General features: G+C 49.2%; 1 protein-coding gene across 1 annotated transcript; it reads left to right on the forward strand.

Moving 5' to 3' along the window:
• The first annotated feature begins 8 nt into the window (after positions 1-8).
• Positions 9-14,193, forward strand: entr1 (endosome associated trafficking regulator 1). The gene is made up of 8 exons (XM_080212485.1): positions 9-77; positions 1,476-1,597; positions 2,505-2,972; positions 5,305-5,378; positions 7,675-7,786; positions 9,572-9,634; positions 11,177-11,316; positions 12,645-14,193. Exons 1-8 carry the CDS (start codon positions 56-58, stop codon positions 12,751-12,753), a joined length of 1,110 nt encoding a protein of 369 aa, XP_080068611.1. The 5' UTR covers positions 9-55; the 3' UTR covers positions 12,754-14,193.
• The last annotated feature ends 732 nt before the right edge of the window (positions 14,194-14,925 follow it).

Genomic DNA, 14,925 nt, shown 5'->3' on the forward strand with positions numbered 1-14,925 from the left:
TTCCGGGTCAGCGCCCCCTTGGCAACCGCCTGGCAACTGGGCCTAGCGGCTCAGGATGAGCGGCCGCGGGCTGCAGGGTGAGGTTGGCACCGTCCCTCTGACTGACTCTCCCCGGAGCTGGGCCCCCCCTTCAACCGAGACACCGACTGACCCTACAGCCCTCCCTCAGTGCTCATCCTCTGACAGTGCGGCACTCCCTCAGCACTGACCCTCTGACAGTGCGGCACTCCCTCAGCACTGACCCCCTGACAGTGCGGCACTCCCTCAGCACTGACCCCCTGACAGTGCGGCACTCCCTCAGCACTGACCCTCTGACAGTGCGGCACTCCCTCAGCACTGACCCCCTGACAGTGCGGCACTCCCTCAGCACTGACCCTCTGACAGTGCGGCACTCCCTCAGCACTGACCCTCTGACAGTGCGGCACTCCCTCAGCACTGACCCCCTGACAGTGCGGCACTCCCTCGGCACTGACCCCCTGACAGTGCGGCACTCCCTCGGCACTGACCCTCTGACAGCGCGGCACTCCCTCGGCACTGACCCTCTGACAGTGCGGCACTCCCTCAGCACTGACCCTCTGACAGTGCGGCACTCCCTCGGCACTGACCCCCTGACAGTGCGGCACTCCCTCGGCACTGACCCTCTGACAGTGCGGCACTCCCTCAGTACTGACCCTCTGACAGTGCGGCGCTCCCTCGGCACTGACCCTCTGACGGTGCGGCACTCCCTCAGCACTGACCCCCTGACGGTGCGGCACTCCCTCAGCACTGACCCCCTGACGGTGCGGCACTCCCTCGGCACTGACCCTCTGACGGTGCGGCACTCCCTCGGCACTGACCCTCTGACGGTGCGGCACTCCCTCGGCACTGACCCTCTGACGGTGCGGCACTCCCGCGGCACTGACCCTCTGACGGTGCGGCACTCCCGCGGCACTGACCCTCTGACGGTGCGGCACTCCCTCGGCACTGACCCTCTGACGGTGCGGCACTCCCTCGGCACTGACCCTCTGACGGTGCGGCACTCCCTCGGCACTGACCCTCTGACGGTGCGGCACTCCCTCGGCACTGACCCTCTGACGGTGCGGCACTCCCGCAGCACTGACCCTCTGACAGTGCGGCACTCCCTCAGTACTGAATTGAGAGGTGATCTTATTCCAGAGTTGGGATTTGAATTCATGACCATGTGAATGAGAGGAGAGAGTGCTATGCTGAGTGATAGCTAACACTGTAGTAAATAGCATTGTCCTTTTTGTTCCTCGGGAATGGGGGATGGGACATTGTCCAATCAGTTGCCTGTATGGGCCACTGGACTGTGTCCGGAGCTGGAGCCCTGGGTGATGTATTGTCCCGTCCCTCAGTTCCAGGCACTGAGCTTAAATCTAACTGTCCAGAATTGTCATGACAAGATCACCTCATTAGGCACGAGTTTATACAAGTTATTGACCTACATCATGTGGTTTTCCTTTTTCTGCATCCAGGTGTAAAGGAACAAGCTGCTGATGAAACCAACCCCTTCTCTTTCAAGGAGTTTGTCAAGATCAAAAGTCAATCATCAGCAAAAGAGAAAGTGGTGAAAAACCAGACATACCAACAGCTGAAGGTGTTGTATGCCCCTTCTCTCAAAATTATAACAACAGTGTGCATTTATACAGTGCCTTTCATAATAGCATGAAAAGAGTGCTCAGAGCCTGTTTCCCGTGGCTGCTGTGTCTCAATAAGAACTCCTTGTTCTCAGGATGAAGGTTTTGCCATTTAAAACCAAGAAGAGGAGAAATCAAGAGGGTTGTGGATCTGTGGAGTTCTCTACCCCGGAGGGCTGTGAAAGCGCCATCATTCAGAGTGGTCCCTGATCAACATCAATAGATTTTTGGGTCCTGAGGGATTTGGGGATAGAACAGCAAAGTGAAGTGACTGTTGAAGTCATGATCATATTGGATGAGACTTGAGGCCTTGTTTGCTTTTATTTGTTCACCTATTTTTGGGCCAACCAATTAAACCAACTCGGGGACAAATTGAAAAGTGGTGGCTCCCAAAAGGACGGGAACCGCTCGAAACAAAAGATTAAGTGGAAAGGAAACTTAAAAAGGTCAAATCAAAATGTGATTAAAGGGGTCAATAATGCACCCTCATCCCTGTGGTGCCCAGCGGGCACGGAAGCTTTTATTTACTCATGGGATAGGAGCTTCACTCCTGAGGCCAGCATTTATTGCAAGTCCCTAATTGCCATTGAGATGGCCTAGACCCATACAGTGGGACTAATCAAAGGGTTTTGTTGGGAGCCAGCAAGATGGGCTGAATGGCCTCCTTGTAGTAACATTCAATGATTCTGACATGCTCTATTGTAATTATTAAAATTGTTGCCCCCATGTTGTTGTTGCATGGATCAATAATGCTAAGGGTTAATTTTGGTTTTGAGATGAGTCACAAATCCAGGGGAATGTGGCTGCTTTTGTTTTCTGGCATTTCCATGTCCAATATTGTCAAAGCCCTCTCTCTCGTTTTCACAGAACTCTGCTGGAATTCCCTTTGAGGGGGGAGCCTCTGCCCTGAAAGGCCTGAGCCTGAGCCCGCATTATCCCGAGTATCATTTCGCGGCTCGGAAGGCGCACAGTCCTTCACTGGAAGATGAGGATGATGACTGGAGTGAAATGTACCAACCCGCCGTTATCGAGGCCACTCACGAGTTCGGCTTTTCTGACACGCTTTGCGGTGTGTCATACATGCCGCTGACACTGAGCCCCACCGAGCTCCCGCAGCACGACAGTGCCCAGTTAACATCGTCAGAGTGGCTTGTGGATGAGGAGGAGGAGGAGGGAGGGGCAGAGGAAGGAGAAGAGGAGGAGGAGGAGGATTGCATCTTTGGAAATAAAACCTCACAACCCAGGCCCCCTTATGACGAACCTGAGCCGCCAAGAGATCATTTTGACTTGGTGGGGGAGGTCCTCTATCAAAGCCAGCTGATGACCAATGAAAAGGCAAGTTCAAACAAAACCAAAATGCTGCAGGTGTCGGGAACATGAAATAAAAGCAAAATACTCAGCAGATCAGGTAATGTGTGTGCAGAGAAAAACAGAGTTAACGTTTCAGACCATTGGCCTGTCAGAACTGGCAGAAGCTGGAGACGGAACATGTTTTAAGCAAGTCCAGAGTCAGAAAAAGAGAGGGGAAGGAAGGAAAGAAGGTTAACGGGAGGATGGTGGAGAGGAGAGATTAAATGACGAAAGTGATGATGATGCAAGGCAAGGGGGAATAATAAATGGACAAAAGTAAGGATACAGGCGGCACAGTGGTTAGCACTGCTGCCTCACCGCACCAGAGACTCAGGTTCAGTTCCAATCTTGGGTCACTGCAAGGAGTTTGCACATTCTCACCATGTCTGCATGGGTTTCTTCAGAGTGCTCTGATTTCCTCCCACAGTCCAAGAATGTACAGGTTAGGTTAATTGGCTGTGCTAACTTGCCCCTTAGTGTCAAGGGGACTAACAGGTTAAATACACAGGATCATGGGGAGAGGACCTAGGTGGGATTGTTGTCAGTGCAGGCTCGATGGGCTCAATTGTCCCCCCTGCACTGCGGGATTCTATAATAATGAAGCATGGGTCGTCAGAATGTATAAACTGCTCTAGCAGAACGATTGTAACAATAAAACTTTGTCTTTATATAGTGCCCATAACAGCAAAACATCCCAAGGTACTTCATAGTAGCAATTTTCACCCAAAAACCTCTAGATTCTAGAAAGGTCCCAGCAGATTGGAAAACTACAATTGTAGCACCTCTCTTCAGTAATAGTGAGACTACATGTGGGAAACTATCAGCCAGTTAGCCTAATATCAGTCATTGGGAAAATACCAGAACCATTATTAAAGAGAGTTGGTAGCAAGCCATTCAGAAAATTACAGCACTGTTAGGCAGAGCCAACATGGCTTTTTTGAAAGAGAAATTGTGTTTGACTAATCTACTAGAGCTCTTGGAGGATGTAACAAGCAGGGTGGATAAAAGGAAACCAGTGGATGTGGTGTATTTGGATTTTCAAAAGGCATTTCATAAGGGGACAGATAAAAGGATTTCCAAACAGGATAAGAGCTCATGGTCCCAAAAGGGAAAATGCTGGAAAATCTCAGCAGATCTGGCAGCATCTGTAGGGAGAGAGAAGAGCTGACGCTTTGAGTTCAGATGGCCCTTTGTCGAAGTCATGATGTTGTCAGTGGACAGGCATGGACAGGCGATTGGTTAACTAACAGGAATGAGAAATCAGGATAAATGGATCATTTTCAGGATGGCAAACTGTAACTAGTGGATCAGTGCTGGATCCTCAACTATTTACAATCTATATGAATAACCGGGGTGAAGGGATCAAGTGTATTGTAGCCAAATTTGCTGATGATGTGAAGATAGGTAAGAAAGCAGGTTGTGAGAGATCGCAAAGGAATCTAGATGTATTAAATATAATGGGGTCTATGAGGTTGTTCACTTTGGCAGGAAGAATGGAACTCCAAAATATGATTTAATTGGAGATAGATTGCAGAAGGATCTGGGTGTCCTTGTGTGTGAATCACAAGAAGTCAGCGTGCAAGTACAGCAAATAATTAGAAAGGCAAATGGAATGTTGGTCTTTTTTGCAAAGGAGGACGGTGTATAAAAAGTGGGAAGTTTTACTAGACTGGTACAGGGCATTGGTGTGATCAACTTTGGTCATCTTACTTAGAGAAGAAGATACTTGAATTGGAAGGTTCTCTAAGTTCATCCCTGGATTGAATGCGTTTGTGTCATGAGGAAAGGTTGGGCATGTATTCATTGGAGTTTGGAAGAATGAGAGGTTTTAAAGTTCATTATTTATTATTCACAAATAAAGCTTACATTAACACTGCAATGAAGTTATTGTGAAATTCCCCTAGTTGCCACAGTCCAGCGCCTGTTCGAGTAATCTTATTGGGGAATTGAGAGGTGATCTTATTGAATCATACAAGATTCTGAGGGGGTTAGACAGGGTGGATGCTGAGGGGGTTAGACAGGGTGGATGCTGAGGGGGTTAGACAGGGTGGATGCTGAGGGGGTTAGACAGGGTGGATGCTGAGGGAGTTAGACAGGGTGGATGCTGAGGGGGTTAGACAGGGTGGATGCTGAGGGGGTTAGACAGGGTGGATGCTAAGGTTGTTTCCTCAGAGTTCTGGATTAGCAGAAGGTAGAAGTTGAAAAATTGGCCGAGAGAGAGTTGGAATGATGGAATCAGGGGGAGGGAGAGCCACGATTGTCTCTGAAGGTACTGAAGGCAGGCAGCGTTTGGTGTAAACTCTCATTACTCTTTCAGCTCCTTGAAGAAAATGCGAAGCTCCGAAAGCAAAATAAAGAAGCAAAGGAACTGGTAAAGAGCCACATACAGAGGTATGGAGAGCTCCCTTTATTAAAGATCGAAAGGGGATGGGAATTGGGCCATAACATTTCAACATCCATTCTTTATCCCATTGACAATTTAAAGAAAGAACATTTTTGATTTATATTGTGCCCTCTGTGACTACCTGATTTCCCAAAGCACTTTGCAGCTTGTGAAGTACTGTTGAAGGGTAGTCCCTACTATGATGTAGGAAATGAGACAGCCAGATAGTGCAGCACTCTCTCAGTACTGACCCCCTGACAGCGTGGCCCTCCCTCAGCACTGACCCTCTGACAGTGCGGCACTCCCTCAGCACTGACCCCCTGACAGTGCGGCACTCCCTCAGCACTGACTTTCAGGCAATGCAGCACTCCCTCTCCTTGTGTCTGCCTGGGTTTCCTCCGGGTGTTCCGGTTTGCTCCCACACTCCAGAGGTGTGCAGAATTGATCATGGTAAATTGCCTTTAATATCAGGTAAATATGTGGGATTACGGGGATAGAGTCTGGGTGGGATTGTTGTTGGTGTTGGCTTGGTGGGCTGATTGGCCTTCTTCACTGTGGGGATTCTACGAGGTGATGGCTGACACACTGCAATTTTCTTTGGGAACTGCCCTCAATGAATTGGCCATTGCTCAAGGTAGTCATATCCTGGCCTGACGTCCAGTTTCTCAGCCCTGGGGGAGTGCTGGGGATCAAAATGCAGCGCAGGCAGCAAGGAGCGAGCTTCAATACTGCTCCACACTGGATGCCAAGATTCAGAAATTAAAACTGCAAATGCTAGAGATACTTAGGCAGCACCTGTGCAGAGACCATAAGCCATAGGAGCAGAATTTGGCCACTCGGCCCATTGAGTCTGCTCCGTCATTCAATCATGGCTGGTATTTTTCTCATCCCCATTTTCTTGCCTTTTCCCGGTAATCCCAATCGCCTTATTAATCAGAACCTATCGATCTCTGTATAAAGACACTCAATGGCCTGGCCTCCACATCCTTCTGCAGCAAAGAGTTCCACAGATTCACCACTCTCTGGCTGAAGAAATTCCTCCTCATCTCTGTTCTAAAGGACCTTCCTTTTAGCCTGAGGTTGTGCCCTCTGGTTCTAGTTTTTCCACTAGTCCATTCTGTCTAGGCCTCGCAGTATCCCGTAAGTTTCAACAAAATCCCCCCTCATCCTTCTAAACTCTCAACAAGTACAGACCCAGAATTCTTAACTGTTCCTCATATGAGAGAGAAAGAGTTCTAATGAAAGATCATTAATCAGTATGGTTATGATTTTCTGTCTGCACAGAAGCTTATCGTCTTGCCCCATGCATCCAGCAGTTTATTCCCTCTACGATGGCCTCGTGATATTGTCACTAGATTATTAATCCTGAAACTCAGCTAATGTTCTGGGGACCCAGGTTCGAATCCCACCACGGCAGATGGTGGAATTCAATAAAAAATGTCTGGAATTAAGAATCTTTTGATGGCTGTGAAACCTTTGTCAGAAAAACCCATCTGGGTCACTAATGTCCTTTTGGGAAGGAAATCTGTCACCCTAACCCTATCTGGCCTACATGTGACTCCAGAGCCGCAGTGATGTGGTTGACTCTCAGCTGCCCTCTGAATAAGGGCAACTAGGGATGGGCAATAAATGTTGGTGCACCTGTGACGCCGATGTCCCATGAATGAATATAAAAAATCGGCGTTCCCCTTAATGAACTATCGGGAAGCAGACGCTGAACTTTCAGCCACACGGATCATGTTCCAATCCAGTCCTGACTGATCGTGTCAACTGCTATGCTGCCACTGGAGGTGGACCTGGGCAAACCACTCTCCTGGCTAGTCACTGTCTCAGAGCTGCCACAGCATGAGGATACATACCACACAGAGTAGCAGAGTGCGCTGCGGTGAGGGATATTATTGAGATGAAAGAGATGCATCTTGGGCCTTTAATATTTCTATTTTTTCTAAATTATTTTTGAGATGTGGGTATTGTTGGAAATGCCAGCACTTATTTCCACTCCTAATTGCGCTTTGTGGAGGTGGCGATAAACTCCCTGCATGAATGGAATTAAGTGGTATGTTAGGGCATTTCTGAGGACAGTGAAGAAGCAACCACCTAACTGTGGTTCAGTGTCGCATAGCGCCCAGGATGGCAGGTTACCTTACCTGGTGTACATTGTGAACCAGATGGGTTTTTAATCCAGTCGTTTGTTACTGTACTATATTAAATGTATTAATTGCCCCTTGAGGGGCACAAAGAGGGTTGCAAATCGGAAACCTTTCATCGTTTGTTACACTGAATTTCCACTGGTCACTTTCCTAGGACCAAGAGGCTGGAGGAGGAGCTGGAGAGAAGGAAAATTAAAGAGGAGAAGGAGACACGAGCGTTAGAATCCATGGTTCAGCAAGTGGAGGAGAACCTGCAGCTGATGACGGTGAGAGATGGCCAGGTGGATTGTTGGGAATGGAGATGGCCAGGTGGATTGTTGGGAATGGAGATGGCCAGGTGGATTGTTGGGAATGGAGATGGCCAGGTTGCTGGGTGTGGGGGAAGGGGGTGGTGTTGTTGCGGGGATGAGGTGGAAGGGATGTGGGGGCTGTGTGTGGCTGGGAGTGGAGGAATGGAAGTTCTGATCCTATGAGATCTGTACCCAACGACAATAAGATAGTGAGCAGATAACCTGTTTTTTGTGCTGTGATAGAGGGATAAATGCCCCGGATACTGCAGAGAATTTGATTTGATTTGATTTATTATGTATTAATACACATTGGAAAGTATTGTTTCTTGCGTGCTACATAGACCAAACATACAGTTCACAGAGAATGAAACAAGAGAGTGCAGAATGTAGTGTTACAGTCATAGCTAGGGTGTAGGGAAAGATCAACTTAATGCGAGGTTGGTCCGTTGAAAAGTCTGACAGCAGCAGGGAAGAAGCTGTTCTTGAGTCGATTGATACTTGACCTCAGGTTTTGTATCTTTTTCCCGACAGAAGAAGGTGGAAGAGAGAATGTCCGAGGGTGCGTGGGGTCCTTAATTATACTGGCTGCTTTGCCGAGGCAGCGGGAAGTGTAGACAGAGTCAATGGGTGGGAGGCTGGTTTGCATGATGGATTGGGCTACATTCACGACTTTTTGTAGTTCCTTGTGGTCTTGGGCAGAGATGTGGGCATCTCATTCCCCTTCTCCTCTCCCAATAACAGCTGGGGGATCACTTACAGCAGCTGCTCCAACCTTTTCACCCAGGGGAGCAACTTTTGCATATTTTCTCACTAAAAGCAGATGAAATAAATTTGGAAAAATAAAGTTGATTCAACAATAAATTGAATTTCTAAACTAACATTGGAATTTATAAAAAGAAACAATTTGCTGATCAGAAGTACAGCAATGTCATCGCAATAATGCGTAACAAGGCCCAGAGAGTGAGAGGCTCAGTGTGTTGGTGAGAGTGAGTGATGACCCTGAAACTGGGTATAAGGCTGACTCATACTCACCCCCTCACACTTACTGTCTCTCACACTTCCCCCTTCACGCTCACCCTATCTCACATTTATTCCCTCGTACTCACTCTGCCTCCCACCCCCTCATGCTCACTCTGCCTCCCGCCCCCTCATGCTCACTCTGCCTCCCGCCCCCTCATGCTCACTCTGCCTCCCGCCCCCTCATGCTCACTCTGCCTCCCGCCCCCTCATGCTCACTCTGCCTCCCGCCCCCTCATGCTCACTCTGCCTCCCGCCCCCTCATGCTCACTCTGCCTCCTGCCCCGTCTCCCACAAACACTCGGCCCACAAACTCACTCAGTCTCTCACTCTCACACAGTCACTCATGATAAAGCCGGCACTTTCACAAGTGTGGCACTCTCTCAGCACTGACCCTCTGACAGTGCGGCACTCCCTTAGCACTGACCCTCTGACAGTGTGGCACTCCCTCAGCACTGACCCTCTGACGGTGCGGCACTCCCTCAGCACTGACCCTCTGACAGTGCGGCACTCCCTCAGCACTGACCCTCTGCCGGTGCGGCACTCCCTCAGCACTGACCCTCTGCCGGTGCGGCACTCCCTCAGCGCTGACCCTCTGACAGTGCGGCACTCCCTCAGCACTGACCCTCTGACAGTGCGGCACTCCCTCAGCACTGACCCTCTGATAGTCCAACCTGGGAAACACTGTGTACTGAAGGACGTGGTTTTGATATTGAGTTAACGATGTCTGTATCTCTGTTTCAGAAACGGGCAATGAAAGCGGAGAACACAGTGACTAAATTGAAGCAGGAATTTGTACAACTGCAGGTATGGTAATGGAGGCTGCAACAGATACTAATACAATCTCTGCAGCTTGCTCTGTATCACTCAAATCAGCCTGGGGCTTTCCTCTGATTATTCTGTTTTAAAAAAAATCACAATCTTTTCAGTAAGGGTCACTTGATAATGATCAGAAGCGGGAACAATGTGTTTCTCTTTCTCTCCTTCCCACTTTCGCTCTCCCCTTCCCCCCCACTCAGTCTCCCGGTTCCACTCTTCCCTTTCCCTCTCTCCCCTTTCCCTCTCTCCCCTTTCCCTCTCTCCCCCTTCCCTGCTCTCCCCCTTCCAGACCCGTTTGCTCCCCCTACCCTCTGCTCGCTCCCCCAGACCCGCTCGCTCCCCCTACCCTCTGCTCGCTCCCCCTCCCCCTGTTCACTACCCCCCCCCCGCTCGCTCCCCCTCCCCCTGCTCCTGCTTGCTACCCCCCACTGCTCGCTCCCCCTCCCCCGCTCGCTCCCCCTCCCCCGCTCGCTCCCCCTCCCCCGCTCGCTCCCCCTCCCCCGCTCGCTCCCCCTCCCCCGCTCGCTCCCCCTCCCACTGCTCGCTCTCCCTCCCCCTGCTTGCTCCTCCTCCCCTGCTCGCTCCCCCTCCCCCTTCTCCTGCTCGCTGTGCCTCCCCCTGCTTGCCCCCTTCTCCCCTCCGTTTGCACTTCCTCCGTTCGCTTGCTCCCCCTCCCAGATCATTCCCCCTGCTCTCTACCCCCACTTGCTATCTCCCTGCTTGCCCCCCCCGCTCACATCCCCCCCCTTGCTTCCTGCTTCCTGCTTGCTGCCCCCTCGGCCACCCACCCACCACCCCCAGCTCAATCCCGGTCCCGGACCCGGTCCCAGTCTCCCCCCCCCCCCCCGGCTCGCTCCCCCTCCCTTCCGCTCTTACCCACTCTCACTCTTTGAATGAGCCAGAGACCAGAGAAGCAGAAGGAGGGACACACCACCCTGCCAAAGAGAGGCAGTTCAAACTGAATGATCAGGTTTACATTTGGAACCGTGGTAATAATTGGAGATGTTTACCCTGAATAATCTTAACCAAAGTGGTCTGGTATCTTGGGCAGTGAGCCTGCAACACGGAAGAATTGTTCACAGACACCAAGACCGTACTCGTTCACATATGACCATAAGAAAATTTCCAAATCAGCAACCATTCTCAATAACAAGTTGAGGGAATGCTGCTGTGGGTTCGCCAGGAAGTGATTCCTGTGTTTCCAGGTTTGCCAGTTGACTGCAGGGGGACTGGAAGAGGAACATTCATGTCCAGATTCTCAATCAAACTCTTCATCTAGGATTCCAGATCAACCGTTATCAGATTCACCAGTGGTATTGCATATATCACAACTCAACAGCAAAGCTTCTGACAGACTCTTGTATAATTAAGACTTTGTATTTCTGTCCTGATCTGGGGTTGAAATTTAAAGGTGGGAGGAGAGGGGGAGTGTTCTGCAAGCCAGATCTGTTTTCCTAATGCTTCTGTTTTCCTAGTTATGACTGTTCTGTGGAGTTACCGTTATTCATGTTCTTCATGTCTCTGTGACAGGCTGAGCTGGAACAGTGGAAATCTGAGAATGAGAGGCTTCGATCTGAGGATTCTGTTGCTTTGAACTCAGCAAAAAACAATGCCCGGGTGGCAGCAGACTATCTCGCGAAAGCTGCACATGGGGCAGAGAGCTCAGTGAGGTAATAACAACGTGCTTCTCACAGACACAGAGGCACGGGAATGCTTCAGAGGATGGAAGGAGACTTGGAGGAGGGAATCGTTAGGATGAGGAAACTGCCCTATATCCTCCATACCCTCCAGTCCCACCCTATATCCTCCATACCTCCAATCCCACCCTATATCCTCCATACCCTCCAGTCCCACCCTATATCCTCCATATCCCCCAGTCCCACCCTATATCCTCCATACCTCCAATCCCACCCTATATCCTCCATACCCTCCAGTCCCACCCTATATCCTCCATACCTCCAATCCCACCCTATATCCTCCATACCCTCCAGTCCCACCCTATATCCTCCATATCCCCCAGTCCCACCCTATATCCTCCATATTCCCCCCCATCCCACCCTATATCCTCCATACCTCCAATCCCACCCTATATCCTCCATTCCTCCAATCCCACCCTATATCCTCCATATTCCCCCCCATCCCACCCTATATCCTCCATACCCTCCAGTCCCACCCTATATCCTCCATATCCCCCAGTCCCACCCTATATCCTCCATATTACCCCCATCCCACCCTATATCCTCCATACCTCCAATCCCACCCTATATCCTCCATACCCTCCAGTCCCACCCTATATCCTCCATATCCCCCCCATCCCACCCTATATCCTCCATATGCTCCAATCCCACTCTATATTCTCCATACCCTCCAATCCCACCCTATATCCTCCATACTCCTCAGGCTGAGGGGTGACCTCTAGAGATCTTTAAATTGATGAAAGGTTTTAATAGAGTGGATACAGAGAGAATATTTTCTCTTGTGGGGAAGAGCTGAACTGGAGACTATCAAGATAAAATAGTCCCCAAGAAATCCAATCAGGAATTTAGGAAAAGACTCTTCAACCAGAGAGTGGGGAGAATGTGGAACCACGAGGGGGGCTTGAGGTGAATAGTACTGATGTATTTAGGCCTGCTAAATACATGAGGGAGAAAGGAATAGAAGGTGACAGTGACACATGAGGATCAAGTGAAGCATAAATACTAGCATAGACTGGTTGGGCTGAATGGCCTGTTTCTATGCTCTCTATCCTCTGTCTGCCTGCCCTTTGCTCTGTTTCAGTCAATTCTCAGCAATAAAACAGTGGCATTGTGTCCCATGGCTGCTAACACTGCTGCCCCCATGACTGACCAGCCGGTTTGCCCAGACTAGAGGTTATGTGGGCGGATGAGTTTCAGACAAAACCTTTCCTTTGACAAAGAAGGATATTCTGTCATGACATCTTACTTGTGACAATCTGGGCCTTGCCTTCTGAAACACGTCATTACTTTCTGAATTTCAGCCAGCTCCTGTCTGGAGCAGAAACTCTCCGGTTGGTGTCTGACCTCTTGAGATCCATCGACAAAATCTCTGAGCTGCCAGCACAGAATAAAGAGGAAACCCACAGCTGATGCAAAGGCAGCTCCCTCCTTCCAGCTAACTATCAGCCTGGGCTCTGCACAGCCATCTGAACGTGACCATCACACCCTCACTTTCACCCGAGATGCCTCATTGGGATCCCAGATGTTCCTTTCCAGCCTTCAGTGTTCCAAGTGTCCTCAGATTATTGTGTGGAGATGAAAGGGTGATGAAGATACTTTAGATGCACTATTTATATCAATTGACAATAGCAACAGTCAATTCTGCCTACCTTTGTCTCTCTGTAAAAAGAGTGTGTTTTAAAGAGTGTTTAATTCTAAATGTAATAATATGAATGATGTGAATGATGAATGAAGTGTGGAAATGTATTAGAAATTACCAGAGGAGTGGAGGATTTGGTCTCTGCCGGGCCATCCAATGCCCCATTGCTCCATGCCCATATCAGGGTAACTTCTAAGATGCCTACTCAACCTCACACCACTTGCATCCCCCTCACCCCACTCAACTACATAATAAATAGAATAATATTCAGAACATAAGGTACAGAGCTGGAGGAGACCATTCAGCCCCTCAAGCCTGCTCCGCCATTTGATATGATCATGGCTGATCTTGGTTTCAGTTCCAATATCCTACCTTCTCACCCCATATCCCCAAGAGATCAAAAATCTGCCTAGTTCAATTTTCAATATATTTAATGACTGAGCATTCCATAACCCCTGGGATAGATAATTCCAAAGATCCATAAGCCTCCAAGTGAAAAATACTTTCCTCTCAGTCGGAAATGACCCTTTTCCTACAACTGTCCTTGTGTTCTCACCTCCCCAGCCAGAGGAAGCAACTGCTCAGTGTTGATTCTCATTGCATTATTTTAGAATTGTGAATGTTTCAAAGACTTTCGAGAGCCCCCTTCCAAACCCACGACTTCTACACCTAGAAGGACAATGTGGCAGATACCTGGGGACACCAACTGCAAATTTCCCTTCAAGTCACTCACCACCCTGACTTGGAAATATATCGGCTGTTCCTTCACTGTCGCTGGGTCAAAATCCTGGAATTCCCTCTCTATCAGCACTGAGGGTGAACCCACACCTCAGTGACTGCACTGGTTCAAGAAGGCAGCTCACCACCACCTTCTTGAGGGCAGTTAGGGATGGGCAATAAATGCTGACCTAGCCAGCAACTCCATGTTGTGTAAATTAATAAAAATGAAATACAGATCAAAGTTACTCAACCTCTCATCATAGGACTATCCCCTCATCCCAGCGACCTGCTAATGAAACATTGCTGTACTGCCTTCGTTGCAAGATTATCCTTCCTTGAATAAGCAGACTGTAACAGTACAGAGTATAATACACTGCCGTACAAATGGTAACAAATTCCCTTTCAGTTCTCCTCAGAGACTCAGTGGTCGCACAGACAGGAAGCTCCCACACATCACCATTGATCTCTATGCGGGCAGCTGACCACCACCACCCCCCCCCCCAAACTGTGGCAACACCAGAGGCACCACAGTTGGCCTCTAACTCAGTGGTAGTTTGGGAGGGGCAGAGAGTGACATCAGCTGGGGTCTGTCCCGTCCTGTTCACTCCTTACCAGAATACATTCAAAGAGATGCCCACCAGGATTGAATAGCCCCTACACCAAGCTCACACAAATACCACTCACTTGTATGAGGTAGAACATAGGAAGAAGCCATTCTGTCCTTCCACCGTTTAGTTAGAGCCTGGCTGACCTGTATCTAACTCTGTTGCTTGCTTTGGTTCCATAATAACTTTATCCAACAAATATCTAGCAATCTTAGACTTGAAAGATCCAGTTGATCCAAAGCCTTTTTTTGGAGAGAGGGATAGAGTTCCAGATTCTCACTCCCCTCTGTGGGGAGGTGATGGCGTAGTGGTATTATTGCTAGACTTTTAATCCAGAAACTCAGCTAATGTTCTGGGTTCAAATCCTGTCACGGCAGATGGTGGAACTTGAATTCAATAAAAAAAAATGGAATTAAGTATCTACTGATGACTATGAAACCATCTGGTTCATTAATGTCCTTCAAGGAAGGAAATCTGCCATCCTTACCTGGTCTGGCCTATATGTGACTCCAGAGCCACAGCAATGTGGTTGACTCTCAAATGTCCACTGAAATAGCCTAGCAAGCCATTAAGTTCAAGGGCAACTGGGGATGGGTAATGAATGCTGGCCAGCCAGCA

This window comes from Carcharhinus amblyrhynchos, chromosome 25 (genome assembly GCF_965287045.1).
Source record: "Carcharhinus amblyrhynchos chromosome 25, sCarAmb.v2.hapA, whole genome shotgun sequence".
In the NCBI taxonomy this organism is placed as follows: Eukaryota; Metazoa; Chordata; class Chondrichthyes; order Carcharhiniformes; family Carcharhinidae; genus Carcharhinus; species Carcharhinus amblyrhynchos.